Source organism: Lissotriton helveticus, chromosome 5_1 (assembly GCF_964261635.1).
Source record: "Lissotriton helveticus chromosome 5_1, aLisHel1.1, whole genome shotgun sequence".
Lineage (NCBI taxonomy): Eukaryota > Metazoa > Chordata > Amphibia > Caudata > Salamandridae > Lissotriton > Lissotriton helveticus.
The window spans coordinates 141,873,448-141,891,204 of record NC_136065.1 but is presented as its reverse complement, the minus strand read 5'-3'; the positions used below and the strand labels follow the sequence as shown (position 1 = coordinate 141,891,204).

At 44.1% G+C, this 17,757-nt stretch overlaps 1 protein-coding gene across 1 annotated transcript in view; it reads left to right on the top strand.

The window, feature by feature from the left end:
* Positions 1–17,757, top strand: part of SNAPC4 (small nuclear RNA activating complex polypeptide 4) — a 234,552-nt gene that overhangs the window by 147,989 nt on the left and 68,806 nt on the right. The window contains exons 16-17 of the mRNA XM_078641909.1: positions 137–622; positions 17,404–17,496. Coding sequence (XP_078498035.1) covers positions 137–622; positions 17,404–17,496 — 579 coding nt within the window. The remainder of the gene's footprint in view (positions 1–136; positions 623–17,403; positions 17,497–17,757) is intronic.

The following is a 17,757-nucleotide window of genomic DNA, read 5'->3' as shown; positions in this document are numbered from 1 at the left end:
TCAGTGCATGGGGATCTTGCCGAAGAGGGAATTGAATATCAACAAAAAAAGACATATGAGAACTAAGTCATGGTAAATAGTCATGCCTGGTGGATGGTGTTTTCCTAGTGTGTGATTAATGTGTTTGTTTTTTTAGAAAAATAAGAAAAGGCTGAAGAAGAAGAAGGATGAGGAGAATGAAAATAACAACCTCCCGGACAGTTCGGAAGAGGAGGAGGAAATGAGCAGTGAGAGCAGCAGTGATGAGACAGAAGAGATGGAGATTGAGTTCATGGACAGCTCTGAAGAAGAAACAGAGCCAGTCAAGGTTATCAGGCGCCCTACATATCCTATTCCAGCAGTAGACCTTTGGGTACCAACTCAAGATCACACTCTGGAGCGAAGACACAAAATCATTACTGCACTCAGCATATCGAGAAGTGCACAGTCTTCCAAAAATTCAAAAGAACCTTCTGCTAAAGATGCCACGCCAACTAGTCGCAAGAAAGTAGGCCCTTCTTCTGCTGAAGGTAACGAACCAATGGCAGACTCACCATGGTGTTACAGTACTATAGTCAAAGGATTTGGAAGCTCATACATGACAGATGTTACCACGGATGATCCAACACAGATGTTGAAAGAGGTAACATAATTTCACTAAACTCATGTCACTTGACCACAGAAATATCAAATATGATTCTCCAAATTTACTATGAATATATAGGCTATGATGTCAACAGTTTCAAGTTTGAGTTTATTGTATTGGCCAGATCATGATCTTTGCATACAAATATTTATATATACAAAACGGAAGCCACATAAATTAAACTAACAGAGGTGAGGGTATTATGCTCATGATATAATCAATGAAAACAAATAATTTCAGAAAGAGAAATGAAATCATCCACTCCCCTTTGATTGTCGGTGTAAGCCTTACTGTTGTTCAGTTTGACTAGTTTGTAATTCCTAAGTAGATATTATAAGTGGTTATGGTCTCCTGGATTCAAAATGGGAGACAACCTATTTGATAAATTACACTGAAGTGACTTTGGTGGGGACTATATGGGGCAATATGTCTCCAATGTTCCAGAACATCTAACTTAGATTTCTCAAAAAGGACTCCTTTGCTAACATTGACACTTTAGTCTCTATTAGGCCAAAGCCCACAAGCTCTACTTTAAAATGTAGATGGGATCAGTAAACTGAGCCATAGATTAGAGGAGTTGAGTGTAGGTAACCCAAGGGCCTTACGTGGGCTTCAAACTTTCTTGCTGGGGCTTTAAAAGTTTTCTTCTTGATCTGTTTCAATCCTTTCTCCAGCTTTATTCGTCATCCTGCGTATATGTTTAACAAGTATAGGGTGCATAGAGATTCCAAGGGATATTTGCTATTGCTTGGAGTCCTTGTTTCTCCTCTCATTGGTTGGCCTGTCATTTTATTTCCCTGAAGTTGACTAATTGCAAAGATTAATTTGTATTTTTGGACACGTGCATCCAAGTACTCTTCCTTTTTCCCATTTCACCTAGAAAAATGACCGAAACCTGATTCTATAGTTGAAAGTTCAAAGCTTTGTGAACTGTTACTTCTTATGCATGAATGCGCCATATGCGCTGTGTGACCTTCCCTTGCATGGAGCAGTGGCGTAAGCACTTGTATTTTGTCTGGCACAGTGAGTCAGACCCTCCTTTACTCAAGTTAGGTGAATTCCTAATGCGGGGCCTCCTTTGATACCCGAAGTCCTATCTTTTTTTTGCTCTTTCATCCATTCATCTTCTACATTGTTCACCTGTGGACTGCAGTAATCCAGGTTTAAGCCATGGACATTGTGTCAACAGCTCTTTACAGCAAATAACAATGTATGGGTGTCTACAGAGATTTGAGGCGCTCATGTAAAATTTACACAATATTTCTAAAGTGAACCATTAACATATGTCAAAATCTCTATCTCCTGCCGTGCATCCGGAAAAAGAGAGTGTACACCGAATCTCTCCAAAATTACTCAATCAAAGATTGAACACCAATTCTAACAATTTTCTGAAGCACAAGCCAAATAATATGAAAATTGATGGTGCAACAAAAAATGAATCTCCACGTTGCTGTGCTTGTCCTGTTCCTTTATTTTAATCCACTTGATCACAATCTTCCACTCCCTTATGCCAACGCGTTTCGTCGTATAAGGGTGTAATCCCACGACTTCGTCAGGGCTTATGTATCCTTTGTGCATCACAATACTTTTGCTCACAACTACATATAATTTGTTGCCTTCTTTAGGGTATAATTTCCCTTTTCAAATTGCGCTTTCTCGTGATCTCCTCTTGTAGCCAAGTGTAGCCGCCGGTGATATGAAAATTATAATCCCCTTCGACTGATTAATTGGATACCATTCTATTAGTCATGTTCCACAGGTTCAAATATATTTATGGCAACCTGGGACTTTACAGCAGCTGACTCAGATGCCCTCTATAACTTTTGCTTGGTGAACAGGCATCTGGTGCATGCCTCCAGAACAAAAGTGCATTGATCTTTCAGAAGACATAGGAGTTGATCATTTTGTAAGAGGAGCTATGAAGTGTGTTAAGGTGTCTTAATTGTTGGATGTAATACTGAGTACCCTTACCGCCTGTGAGGTATCGAGGTCTCTTCGTTGAGGCCACACTCACCAGACATACACAAGTGGTGTATATATCTCTAGTGTCACCAGGCTGTTTTCTCACACCGTAACCCTTTCCTCCCATCGGAACAAGACAACTTGTTTCAAATGGTTGAAGTAATCAGAGTCCCAGACAAGGCATCAAGGGCAAGAGGGCTCTTCAAACTTCTTGTTCCTTAGACTCTGACACACCGTCTAGTGGATCAGACTCATTTTCTCGTTTGGGTGAAGACGCCTCATGCTGCAGAAACACCTTGGGAAAGAGCCAGCCTCTCTTCTGAGCGTGGTGCTGCAGGCTCTTTGCATCAAGAGGCAGATTTAATCTCCCTACCTGGGCATAGATCAGGAGACTCCGGAGTCAGACCCAGGTTCTCCGTTAGACAGGTTTTTGCTGCAGTTCAAGTATAACCAGGCTGGCCCATCTCTTATGCTGTTAAGCCATTTCCAGTGCTGTGCAGGTTGCGGAGTGAGAGAGTGGGCTCATCAGTGAGCAGGGAGCCTTGCCACAGGACAAGGCTGTTTCCATCTATGTTTCGACACAAAGTCAGTACCACTAAACACAAGGGTCATTAGAAAAAGTGAGAGGCAGCATTGGCATCCGCCAAGTTACTTTGTTAAGACAGCCAATCAGTTTTAGAGGGATGCCGCTGTAATGTCAAAATGAGCAAGTGACTTCGCCATCTTCTCTGCTGGCCCAGATCTTGGAGGACCTGGCCTTTGCAGAGTTCTCAAGAACCACTTTTTTTTAAAGAGTTTTATATAGTGCAAACTTGACCTGATGATATCAGGTATCAGAGCACTTTACATGAGCACCAGTTTCGTTACAGATGGACACATTCGTTTTTGTTTGACATGGGGAGATTACGTGATTTGTCCAGACTCACAGGATGTTGAGCATCCCTGCCTGGACTTGCCTGGACTTGAACCTGGTTCCCCAGCATCGAGGTCGGCCGCCCTAGCCATATGGCCACATCCTCTCCCCGTCTTGGAGGACCAGGAGTTGGCATTATTCTCCCAGCAAACCTGCACAGTTCTCATGAACCACTTCCAGTAAAGACAGTCTGTCTCTTCTGGAATCTGCTTTGAACTCTGTTCTCTGTTCCTCCTGACTCTTCCCTAAAGAGTTCTGTCCTCCCACTTGGCCAAGGAGGCCAAACATCTGGAGATGTATGACACCCTCCCTACCCACCTATGGCAGACCCAAGACCTACTCGCCTTCAGAAGACTCCTCAAGACCTGGCTCTTCGAGCAGTAGCAGCACCCCTCCCCCCCTTCCCCTCAGCGCCTTGGGACCCGCACGGGTAAGTAGCACGCTTTACAAGTACTCTGATTGATTGATTGATTGATTGATTGACTCAAGTCGAGCCCAAAGCTCCCCGGCATTAAGGAGCCTGCAACACTCCTCAAGATGCAAGGAATACGGTTGTCGGGCACCCCCAGATTAAATTTAATTCCACAATAGGGCCTTCAGACTTCCTCTCCAAACAAGCCAGAGTTTGTGGCTGAGATTTAAAAAGGCACTTGCCCTTGCCAACCATTGGTTGAGAAGGCCGAATCCCAATTGGATTTGAACAGTTGATCAGGATTTTGGCAAACGAAGAACGGTCTTATAAATCTTGGTGACCAACTTGTTTAAAAGCTTACCATCCTTCCCCAGCAGGGTTTGACTGCCATAGACTAAGGACGGAATGGCTCGTCCCCCACAGCGAACTTGACAGTTTTGAAGAGGATGATAGGAGGATCAAGGCCTTGGTATCCACGACCTCCATATGCCAGGCAAGGAGCTCCTTGCATCAGTATTAACACCAAGATATTTAAATGGCTGCTCCTTCGAGATCTTATTGCCACTGAGGTGCCAGCAATCCCCTTGTTGATTTTCCTGCCTAGAATTAAAATCTTATTAGGTCTCGGCTAGCTGCGCGAAGCGCGTCTCCGCCGAGCCCCTTTTGTCGGCATGTGTGCTTCCCAGGAGACAGTCCTGGCCGCGCGCATCGCCTTGGAGGCGATTTGAAAGTGACACGCGCACGCGAACGAGCGCTGCGGCCAGGCGCTGTCTCCTGTGAAGCACACACGCATGCGCATACACACATCAAGTGCTTCGTGAAATTACAGATGAAAGTAAGTATATTTATTCACATTGCGTGTGTCCTCTTTTCCCGCCTCCACCCCTGGGGCAATCCCTCGTCTATCCTTGCTCCCCGAACACCAGCCCAGCTCCCTCCCAAGCTCCGGCTGCGGCTTTACCTTTGCAGCGGCGCCGAGCCGGATGCGCGCTCAAATCCACGGAAATGTAACCGGGAGAGCTCCGCCGGGAGGCTGACATCGAGAGGCGCGGGGAGTGGGGCAGCTGCAGTGCGCTTCCACCGACTGCAGGGGGGGCGTCACCGAGCGGCTTGCCGAGGAAAGCGGTGGGAGGCAGGGGCCGAGCTTGCGGGAGGAGGTAAGGAGAGGAGGGAGGAGAAACGAGAGCGCGCTCGAGACAGAAGCACGAGTAGGCAGGACTTCTCACGAAAACAGAATTGAGCTCTAGTTGACACCCCCGGGGTACCAAAGAGTTGTCGGCGTGAAGGAGTAGAAACGTCTCGCCCTGGGGGTATTTACATTTTAAAGCTTGGTGACGCTACTCTCGTAAGTTAATAAAACGTTGCCCATCGCAAATCGTACCCAAGCCACCACGCGTAACCCCAAGAAAACAGACCCCTCAGCTTGTGATATACCACACCCGACCCTTTAGTGAAGATATGTTAGGAGCTCAGGCTCTTAAAGTTGTAAGGCTAGCCTGACTCAAAGAATGAAGGCGGTGTTCTTACCCTTGTGCAGAGTAGTGAGTGTAGAGTGAGTGTGCAGAGTAGTGAGTGCAGAGTGAGTGTGCAGAGTAGTGAGTGCAGAGTGAGTGTGCAGAGTAGTGAGTGCAGAGTGAGTGTGCAGAGTAGTGAGTGCAGAGTGAGTGTGCAGAGTAGTGAGTGCCGAGTGAGTGTGCAGAGTAGTGAGTGCCGAGTGAGTAGTGAGTGCAGAGTAGTGAGTGCAGAGTAGTGAGTGCAGAGTAGTGAGTGCAGAGTGAGTGTGCAGAGTAGTGAGTGCAGAGTGAGTGTGCAGAGTAGTGAGTGCAGAGTGAGTGTGCAGAGTAGTGAGTGCCGAGTGAGTAGTGAGTGCAGAGTAGTGAGTGCAGAGTGAGTGTGCAGAGTAGTGAGTGCAGAGTGAGTGTGCAGAGTAGTGAGTGCCGAGTGAGTAGTGAGTGCAGAGTAGTGAGTGCAGAGTAGTGAGTGCAGAGTAGTGAGTGCAGAGTGAGTGTGCAGAGTAGTGAGTGCAGAGTAGTGAGTGCAGAGTGAGTGTGCAGAGTAGTGAGTAGTGAGTAGTGAGTGCAGAGTAGTGAGTGCAGAGTAGTGAGTGCAGAGTGAGTGTGCAGAGTAGTGAGTGCCGAGTGAGTAGTGAGTGCAGAGTAGTGAGTGCAGAGTGAGTGTGCAGAGTAGTGAGTAGTGAGTGCAGAGTGAGTGTGCAGAGTAGTGAGTGCAGAGTGAGTGTGCAGAGTAGTGAGTAGTGAGTGCAGAGTGCAGAGTAGTGAGTGCAGAGTAGTGAGTGCAGAGTAGTGAGTGCAGAGTGAGTGTGCAGAGTAGTGAGTGCAGAGTGAGTGTGCAGAGTAGTGAGTAGTGAGTATATTTATTCACATTGCGTGTGTCCTCTTTTCCCGCCTCCACCCCTGGGGCAATCCCTCGTCTATCCTTGCTCCCCGAACACCAGCCCAGCTCCCTCCCAAGCTCCGGCTGCGGCTTTACCTTTGCAGCGGCGCCGAGCCGGATGCGCGCTCAAATCCACGTAAATGTAACCGGGAGAGCTCCGCCGGGAGGCTGACATCGAGAGGCGCGGGGAGTGGGGCAGCTGCAGTGCGCTTCCACCGACTGCAGGGGGGGCGTCACCGAGCGGCTTGCCGAGGAAAGCGGTGGGAGGCAGGGGCCGAGCTTGCGGGAGGAGGTAAGGAGAGGAGGGAGGAGAAACGAGAGCGCGCTCGAGACAGAAGCACGAGTAGGCAGGACTTCTCACGAAAACAGAATTGAGCTCTAGTTGACACCCCCGGGGTACCAAAGAGTTGTCGGCGTGAAGGAGTAGAAACGTCTCGCCCTGGGGGTATTTACATTTTAAAGCTTGGTGACGCTACTCTCGTAAGTTAATAAAACGTTGCCCATCGCAAATCGTACCCAAGCCACCACGCGTAACCCCAAGAAAACAGACCCCTCAGCTTGTGATATACCACACCCGACACTTTAGTGAAGATATGTTAGGAGCTCAGGCTCTTAAAGTTGTAAGGCTAGCCTGACTCAAAGAATGAAGGCGGTGTTCTTACCCTTGTGCAGAGTAGTGAGTGTAGAGTGAGTGTGCAGAGTAGTGAGTGCAGAGTGAGTGTGCAGAGTAGTGAGTGCAGAGTGAGTGTGCAGAGTAGTGAGTGCAGAGTGAGTGTGCAGAGTAGTGAGTGCAGAGTGAGTGTGCAGAGTAGTGAGTGCCGAGTGAGTGTGCAGAGTAGTGAGTGCCGAGTGAGTAGTGAGTGCAGAGTAGTGAGTGCAGAGTAGTGAGTGCAGAGTAGTGAGTGCAGAGTGAGTGTGCAGAGTAGTGAGTGCAGAGTGAGTGTGCAGAGTAGTGAGTGCAGAGTGAGTGTGCAGAGTAGTGAGTGCCGAGTGAGTAGTGAGTGCAGAGTAGTGAGTGCAGAGTGAGTGTGCAGAGTAGTGAGTGCAGAGTGAGTGTGCAGAGTAGTGAGTGCCGAGTGAGTAGTGAGTGCAGAGTAGTGAGTGCAGAGTAGTGAGTGCAGAGTAGTGAGTGCAGAGTGAGTGTGCAGAGTAGTGAGTGCAGAGTAGTGAGTGCAGAGTGAGTGTGCAGAGTAGTGAGTAGTGAGTGCAGAGTAGTGAGTGCAGAGTAGTGAGTGCAGAGTGAGTGTGCAGAGTAGTGAGTGCCGAGTGAGTAGTGAGTGCAGAGTAGTGAGTGCAGAGTGAGTGTGCAGAGTAGTGAGTAGTGAGTGCAGAGTGAGTGTGCAGAGTAGTGAGTGCAGAGTGAGTGTGCAGAGTAGTGAGTAGTGAGTGCAGAGTAGTGAGTGCAGAGTGAGTGTGCAGAGTAGTGAGTGCAGAGTGAGTGTGCAGAGTAGTGAGTGCCGAGTGAGTAGTGAGTGCAGAGTAGTGAGTGCAGAGTAGTGAGTGCAGAGTAGTGAGTGCAGAGTGAGTGTGCAGAGTAGTGAGTGCAGAGTGAGTGTGCAGAGTAGTGAGTAGTGAGTGCAGAGTAGTGTGTGCAGAGTAGTGAGTGCAGAGTAGTGAGTGCAGAGTAGTGAGTGCAGAGTAGTGAGTGCAGAGTAGTGAGTGGTGAGTAGTGAGTGGTGAGTAGGGAGTAGTGAGTAGTGAGTAGAGTAGTGAGTAGTGAGTGCAGAGTAGTGAGTAGTGAGTGGTGAGTAGTGAGTGCAGAGTAGTGAGTGGCTGGCCCTGTTTCTAGCTCAAGCGGCACCGGCACCTGTAGTCTAAAGATAATACCTCTGCCTCAAGTGAAGTACTCTGGTACCCAAGGATGACTAGCAAACAATATTATTCACAACGTTGCTTACTATTCAGCAACATTTGACAGTTTGCAATCAATCTTTATAAAACAATTCAGAGTTTGATAACAAATTAATGCAACACATTGTAATATACAATGCCAATAGCTCAAACTTTAATGCTGCGAGACCTATTGCATTGTAAATGCTTGTTTTTCTTTAAGTTAACTTCCATACGGTTAACGTTGGCAATTCATTTAATAAGCGCTGCAGGCCGACTCTCATGTGACTAAGCAGAACTAAGTCATCTGCATTGAGCAGGCTACTAATTTACTCGCTTCCAATTTTCCTGGATATGCATGCTCCAGTGCCCCGTTTGAGTAGGATCCACGTATTGGTATGTAATTGTGTAATTGCATCAAGGAGATTTGATGGGACACCCCAGTTCCTTAACTTTGTCCACAGGGCTCCCCTTGATACGCAGTCAAACGCTTCCCTGGAGTCCACAAAGAAACAGTGCAGCAAGGTCTGAGATGTCATAGCTATTCCTGAGAGTAAGGATATTGCTAACAGATTTGTTGAGGTACCAGACTTCTCCACAAACCCAGTTTGATTTCTTGGAGTAAGACCCCTCAACTCCACCCATTGTCGCATATTGTCCAGGAGTAAGCTTGCAAAAGGTTTTGCATCATTGTCCAGAAGGGCTATCAGCTATAATTGCTGGGGTCGGATTTAGGTTAAATTATGGCACTGCACCAAGAATCCAGTATTGATGAATTTCTTAGATGGTAATCAAACAGAGGCTTTAGTTTGCTGGCTCAAAAGAGGATGTCCTGCTTAAATAGAGCCTGGGGAAGTCCGTTTGGCCCAGGGGGCCCGTCTGATTTGGCCTTCACCAGAACCAGTTTCAGCTGACACGTCAAGGAGGACAGTGCATTAGTACAGGGAGTAACACCTACAGATCTTTGATAACTGACAGTGCTGGGAGCCTCCCTGATACTTGTGAGGCCACGGTCACTCCGTTGCTGGGTGGCATAGCAGTCGGGGCTTTCTGCAGGTTCGCTGGACGTGAACTGTTCAGACAGAAAAGATGACCAATACGATTCGGTGAGGTTAGCACATCCAGCTCTGCTCGGGCCATTTATCTACCAATTTATGAGAGTCAAAAAGTTTTTTGAGATGCTCTTTTTACTCTAAAAAAAAGGTACAAAAAGGTCCCTGAGGGAGACAAAAAATGGTCTATTCACCAATGCCCATAAATCACCTATTTTTTAGAATAATACCAATCTCACAGTGGTCAGAGCCTACAGTTCCCTAAAAAATACCTCAAGGCGTATTCTGTATATATCAACTGTATGATTACAGCTCACAATTTTATATAAATATAAATATCGAGATATACAGAACCCCCGATACACTGTCTCAACAGGAGCAGGGAGGCCGACTCTATGTAAAAAGAAATTGCAGAAACAGTGGGAGGGCAACCCCCAAAAATCAGTAAAAGCTGACACGAAAATCCAATTGAAAAGGTCCGTGACTACAGCGATTTACCATATAGTGATACTTGAAATATTCAAGTGGACAAACAACCCGAGACCGGTGGCTCCTGTTAGACTAGTGTGAACTAGAAGTAAGCTATATGAAGACACCTGAATATTAAGATCTAGCTATAATCAAGAAATCAGGATATCGTCTTAGTTCCGTTGTGCCAAATCCAGGAAACGGTCCTATTCTACCTACCTCTGAGAAAATCATAAGCCTCAGATAGCGAGAAACTGTCCTGAAGAAGGTTTTTAATTTTCATTTCAACCGAAACGCCGCGTTGACACCTGTTCCTCATGAACATTTTAATTATTACCGTATATTGTGTTTTTTATTAATTTTTTTATATACCATGTACTTTGTACTTTCATTGTATGCATTTGTTCAGTCTTTTCCATTGAATTATAATTGTAAAAACTGTTGAATAAATACATATATTTCATATTTTTATAGAAGTTTTTTTCTCTGCTTGCTTCTAATCATATGTTGAATTTTTTGCTAAATTGTTTGGATTTATATAAAATTGTGAGCTGTAATCATCCAGTTGATATATACAGAATACGCCTTGAGGTATTTTTTAGGGAACTGGAGGCTCTGACCACTGTGAGATTGGTATTATCGTAAAAAATAGGTGATTTATGGGCATTGGTGAATACCTGAGACCATTTTTTGGCTCCCTCAGGGACCTTTTTGTACCTTTTTTTAACATTTCCCCTGGTCCCAGACCTTAAATAGAAGGGGTCCTCCTTGATTTTTATTGATTTCTTTTTACTCTCATACAAGTGTGCCATCCAGAATTGATCAATGCGTATGGTCTTTTTGGCCCATACTGCTCGCTTGAGGCATTTTTGTGCAATCTTAAACTCAGTGGCTAGCTCATTGTTGACTGGGTTTATGCAAACTGCTCTCAGGGCGATCCTCAGGGCTTTCTTCAAGCTTCTATTCATAGTGGTTGGGGGGCACAGTTTGAAGTGGGTCGGAGGATGTGAGTTAACTGCTCTTGTATGTGAAAATTTCGCAAGCAACAGGGTAGTAAAGTTGGACCACTCAGCTATTGGAGATGTATATTCAATGGCGACTATACTTGTAATCTTTATGCATTTCGCCATGATTTTACAGCAGGAGTCATCCCTCCACTTAGGTCGCCTAAGGTGGTCAGTGAAGGCCCCTTTACTTGTGAGACAGGCCAGAGTGTGTTGCGTCAAGTCGGTCTTTATTCTAGTTACTTGAGGGTGATGGTTGCTCTCAAGACAGGGTACAATGCAATAACGTTCCACTAAATTGAACATTTCCACATTACAAATAGTGTAGTCAAGGTAAGACTATGTTTTTTCACCTGATTTGGTCCAGTGGGGTGGAACATCCTGCAGGAACCTTTGAAGCCCATGTTGTTGATTTGCATGAGCACCAGTTCCCCGAGCGCGTTTCATCGACTCCCATTAGGCCTTGTTTGTTCTGTGATGTTTCATTCAAAGTCAAAAGCCAACTCTGGGGATTCCTCATAATTGTCTTGGAAGAGGATCACGTTGAACCCCCCGTTATGGTACAGTCAATAGAGCGATGGTCTGTGCCCAGTCCACATATAACTGATATGAGATGATTTCGTTTTTCCCTTTTTCCCTCTATGAGGGGGAAATGTAAATATTGATTAGCAAAAGCGAACTAGCTCTCAATTGTTGCAGATTGACTGATTGCAGCCAGTTCTTCTGGATGTCTATTGGTTCAATCGAGACCTTAAGTTTCGAGGCGATGTACAGTGAAAATCCTCCTTTAGGTTTATTGTTTTTATGCTTTTTGTAGGCAAATTTGCAGAACTCGCGGAAACAGGTGATGGAGTGGTCAGTGATACACCAGGTTTCTTGTAAAGAGATTATTTCGAATTCACCCCAGAAATCCAGAAGGTTAGTAAACCCCTGTTTCTGGGCGAGGCCGAAAATATTCCAGGAGCTTAGAGAGAGGAACAATGGATGATGGGCGCGGGACTGGGCACTTTCCTTAGTTCAATCAGGGCGCCTGCGGACTAAGTTTGCTGGCAGCGAGCTCCACTCAGCCCTTGGAAGGTTGCATGTCTACAACTGCTGGGCTCTGAAAACTGAAAGGCTGCGGCCCAGTGCATTTTTTAAGATGGAATATGTCTTCTGCTTTAACTCAGCTGGCGCAGTCTGTTGTTTTGTAAGAACCACAGGGTAACCTGTTTCTTTAAAGACACTGATTTTCACCAACCCAATGTCAGACTGCTGTTCTTCCCAGAATACAACACACAGGGTGCCATGACATCTTGAACTGAGGAAATATCCCAAGGCTAATGAAGGCCATCCCGGAGCGCAGCCATCTGGAATCTAAGGATATACTTTCAATCGAGTTCCTAACATCTAGGGGTGTGCAAATCTCTAAGCCCACATTTGTGACATTCGCCTCCCTGGTCCACACTCAGATAATCCTGTTAAAAGTAAAAGTGTTTATCTAAAACACCGGAATGTACTTATCCTCCGTGTCAATCCGCAATGTCTCACACCCGGGTAGACCGGAGACCAGACCTCACCTCTCCTGGACCAGGCTCAGGAATATGGAGGCCCCGCTCTGTCCATCGTTGCCTCTGGCGGATCCTGAGTCAGGGGGAGGCCTTTGAGACATTTCGGATTGACACGGAGAAAAAGTACATTCCGGTCATTTACATCCTTTGTTGTATATATAATTTCTATTCACCTTTTCATAATATACACATGCAGTAGCATTAAAAATTATAAAACAGAGGCCCAGAAGAAAGCCTAGGGTATTGCTCTGAAGGCTGAAACATGTCGGCCCCTTTACAGTTATTTGTTTGAAACTGTCTTTTCTTGCACTGTTCCTGGTTTTTAATTAGGAAGAGGCCAATCTATATTAAAGTTTTTTCCTTTTGTCCTCTATCCTATTTTAATGCACCACTTCTATACACCTTCTTTGGTTTTGCATTGCACTGGTTCCTATCTTACATAACTAGCTACTTGGTCCAGGAGTGATTGTGGGTCGGAACCCAGCCCTGACCGGAGGTTGGTAGAAAGGTCTCAATGATCTAGAGACACACCATCCCCGAAGGATGACCAGATGATAGTATTGATCACAACAAGACTTTGATGGGAATCCTACATTCGTTTATTGGTTTCACCCACAATCATTATTTGGTCCTGTGTGTATCATGTAAATACTTAAATTAATAGCAAGTGTGCTTTGGTAATTGAGAGACTTGGTTGCTGTTGTTGCCCTATATTTGAGGTCCCCTTTTTCCCTCATACTCTGGAACCCTAGTTTTTTTTGTAGCTAATGGTATTATTGGGGATTGTAGCCTAGGCTGGTCTTTAAACTTCCCTCAGACCCTTCACACAGTATTGGTTTTCTTGCAGAATTCTTTCACTCTTACACAGTTCAATTTCCTGCTGTAGATTCTGAATTTAGTGCTGATGTTTTTGACAGTCTCTCAGTCTTCTGTATTTGAGATTCTTTATGTATGGTTTTAATATTGACCATGGTGGCAGTCACATGAGCAAGAACAATCTATACCACCCTCAGTTCTTTTCTGCCTCACAATAATATTGAGGGGATGCCTCTGAATTTTATAAGTCCCAGAAAACGGTGTTTCCTTCCTGTGTACGGCTCCCTTAGGTTTTATTTGGAGAAATCAACGGAAAATAGGTTGAATGATAACTCTTGGGGGCTATTCAGGTTCAAAGAAGAGAAATCTTTTGAGGACACATTATTCCTGATGGGGAGTGCTTTGTGTTAAGCTTTATTATGAGTTGGGGGATAAGGATCCTCCTGCCGTTATAATTGTTTAATCTAAAAACGACAGGGTGGCTAATCTCCCCTCTGTAAAGGAGTCCAGCCTCTGGAAATCTGCCAGGTTGCCCGTTGGCCATCTATTCCACTGGAATTTTATTACAAAGTTACAAACAGGCAGTTTCAGAAGGCTGACTTTCAGTAGCTTGTAGTATATGGTCATCTTTCATATAGTTAAGTGGGTGTAGCGTAAAGCTTGCATTTTTCTTTTGGGTGGATCTTTCATTTGTAATGGCCTCACTGGAGTGAGAAGTTAGAATCAGCAGGAGGATAAAGTATCCACCAGAAAGGGCATTACTGAACTTAAATAGCCTTTACTTCAGAATTACCAAATTCAAGAAAATGCCAGAATTTAGATTCAGAATTGTCTCCGACTACTAAATTGTCCTACTGCCGTATTCATATTCTAAACCTTCCCTATACTTACTATGAATTTATCTGTAGTTATCATCTTCAAGCTGCTTTCCGCAGCATCTGATGTGGCATGAAGCCAACCACGCATCAATTAAGCAATAACTATTATTTGAGATAGTTCGGACAAGGGGCCATTATCCTGTCTCTCCTCTAATCTTTGGAATGTTGTTCAGCTAGGGCGGTCACCCAGATCCACAATGTGCATGGTACAGGTGGGGCAGGACCTGCAGTCAAAATGCATCACTGGCTGGTGTCAGTGCCAGATCTCCTGGAGGACAACACCCAATACCCAGAATTATTAACTTGATTCTAGATAAAAATCTATACTTAACACACAGACCAGTTTTCCAACCAAGAACAAATGCCTCCAGGATGATGCAATGAACCGGGAATGCCTCGAAAGAAGCATCAACTGGACTGAGAGCTGACAGTCAATAGGGCCCCTCAGCTGGCCCTAACTATACAATGTACAAATAACCATATTTTGCAACCTTACAATCAACAATTCATTCTTCACTGTTCAGTGGAAGAGCAGGTATGTGGGACATAGGGGCATTTCACAGAAGAAACGGCTGACCTTTCTGAAATGTGATGCTACATTGCAAGGCCTTAAGAACCAACCTCTTCAACGTACAGAGGACCTAGGCAACGATTATGAAAGCAATGTTTGCATCTATCTTTTCGAGAGAGCTCTTCCTAGTTCTGTACAAGAACACCTTTCAAAACAGCACTCTACTCCGCAAGCTCACACAGTCCATGTGTCAACACAGCGCCTCCATTTTGTGGCTACAGACTTGAGCCTTTTTTCTTGAATTCATTGCCTGGCAGTTTACATGTCAGTATTCGGTGTATTATTTTCTTTTCTCTCTTGCAGCAGATTCGAGCTTGCAATAGAGACCATAATGTTTTGCATTGCTGCCGTGTTAGTATTTTAAGCATAGTTCAGGAAATAACGCTTTGTATCCTTTCAGATTTAGTTTTGGTACTTCAAATCTGTTCCCTTGGCCAGTTGCTCCTAGCTATCTTATTTCTATGGGTGTAAATGGCAATCACCCATGGGAGCCATTGCCACTTTTCGAAATTGCATTTGAGAGAGTCTAATTATTTATTACATTTAAAATATATCTCATAATGCTAAAATTAAGTGAAATACCTTTCATTTTCATTATTGTTTATTATCAATCACAGTTTCACTTTCAATATAACTTTTTACTAAACCCAAAAAGCAACGCAATTATTCACTTTTTTTCTTGTAAATTGTCGTTTCAGCATTGTATGTTTACTAAATATTTGCAGAGTCCAGTATCAGACACAATTTCATTATGTATTCATATTTTCTCCTTATTAAATGTTTTCAGTTTCGTTTTTAGGTTAAAGCAAATAATTCTAAACGTGCACTCTTTTTATTAGCACAACCTCTGCCTCAGCCTTTTGAAGCTAATTCTGTTCAGGTGATTCCCTTACATGCACAGAGCTCTGGTTTATTTATTTTCATCCTATAATAATATAGCACTATCATTCCATTATTTAAAAAACTGTGATTGAAATTTGGAGTGTTGTGCTGTTTTCCTCCATTTAATGGTATGGTGGTCTGGGATTGTAAATGTGTGTATGTCCTTATTGTTGTTGTCTGAGCTCCTCACATCGAAATGCCTACTTCTGTTTGGAATATTTCGGAAATTCAAGTTTGCTTTTTCTGGCATCTATCCTGGCTGGCAGAATCCTGGGCTAAAGCTTGTAAACAGTGACTTAGTTAGTTCTCTTCACATCATAAATAATAATAGGAGTGTCATAAACACCCATAGTGATATCTGCTCGGGAAGTATTCTAAAACAAAATTAGTTTTTCTTATCTGTAATCCATTCATTTAACTCTGGATTGATCTAGCGCCTCTGTGTTTTATTTCACTGTGATGCAGATTTCTCTCTCCATGTGATTTTGAAGATCCACTAATCATCTTTTCCAAAGAGTTAGCAGAATTAAAATTGGATTTTTGCCATCACATTAGTGCCAACTATGTTGAATCTATATCACTAACAAATGAAAAAGGAACGACGTAATGATTTGCTGACTTCTCAGTGCCTGTCAGTCAGATATTGATAATCAAGGTTAGGTCGTGTGTTTCCTCTTTTTGACTTTTTCTACACCATCTCCTTTCGCAGTATCATTTCTTCTTTCAGATTCATCTCTCAGCATTTTGTGGAAGAACGATGAGATATTTTCCTTGCTATCTTTGATACCCCCCATCCTTCAATCACAATTTTGAGCTGACTCAAAGCGTGGGGGTGGGGGGAATGAGTGGTTGCAGGGGCAAGCATGAACTCAATTAATTCTTCATAATAGAAACAAAATTCAAATTTCCATCATACCTAATACATTGATAACACATTTAATGAATTGATATGAGTGTTATCTCCAATCACATTAAATGTTCTCTTATATCTAAAAACAGCCAACTCGCGTTTTGCAGTATTCATTAAAATGATCGCTTCTTCATTGCGCTATTTCTAACACATATTCCTTCTCCAATGTCCTCATCTGATATAATGATCATCTCACCAATGATCTTGAAATCACACATAGTCCTCATATATCCCCTTAAGTGCTCCAGTCGGCCAACGCCCGTCGCGAGTACTACCTCCGTAGTGCTGCGCACGTCCGTTGGCCGACGCGCCCCTGCCCACTGATTAAAGCCGCCACACTGCGGCGGAATTCGCTCCGCGGTTAAGCGGATAAGAGTCACGAATAAAAAAATATATTTTCAACATACTTCTTTTAAGATCTTCCTCTAAAATCAGTACCATCAGTAAATGATGGACTGAGGCAGACAAGGTCCCCACCAGCCTCTACCACCCTACCTTACTACCCTACCTACCTTTGACTCCTTTCTTCCATAAACACTTTGGTCTTCATACTCTTCCAGAAATCTTGTGTACTATTTGAGAGCAGCATAAGTATCAGCTGGGATATTATTCCAAAAACCTCTTGCACCCGATGACAATTTTATCAGGTCAGTAGACCTGAGCTGTGAGAGAGCCCTTAGTGATGTATATAGTGCGTTTTCCAAATTGTTTAATATAACATGCTACATGTTACAATGGCCCTGATTGGCGGGAAGGGTTAAAGTCTGAACCCTGCTCAAACTTCTCTTTGTGCTTGGTTCAGAATTCTCAAATGAGCCTGAAAGCCACATACCTGAATCTTTCCCCTAATACATTTCTGCAAGTCAACCGTGTGGAAACTTTGAAGGAAAAACACAAGTGCTACATTTTGATACATGTCTAATTTGTTATGGAAAACACACATTGCGAATGGTGGTATAGACAGTGTACATACCAAACCCTGCGGTATTTACCAGATGTGGTAAATTGCAGTCTCTTTTCTGGCTTAATCTAATTTGTATAGCTTTTGTGGTTCAAATGCGCCTCTCAATAAATATATTTAAAAAAAGTAAACAAATGACCTTTTTATTTACTAACTTTTGCTGTTTCTTTCCAAGGCGTGCGACAATGGAAAGTATGTATTTCGAGTTAACATGGCAGATGTGAGGAAAGTACTGAGACGCAATACCTCCTGCCAACGTACAAAGCGGGTGAGTGTTTTTTGTTTCTTCACTTCTTTGCTCCTATCTAAACGGGTCTTCTGCATCTCACGTCACTGTGACCGTGTCCAAGTAGTAGGGTGGAAGAAGTGTGTATTGAGACTGTTCTTGAATTGTATCAATAAAAAGGTTAGTCTGAGGTGCAAACGCAGGTTGCTCCAGAGTCTCCATCCATGTTCAGAGGAAGCCTGCTGGCTTGTACGTTGTTTATGAGTCTTTTGTATCTCCAGCTTGGTCAGTGGTGCAGTCCCC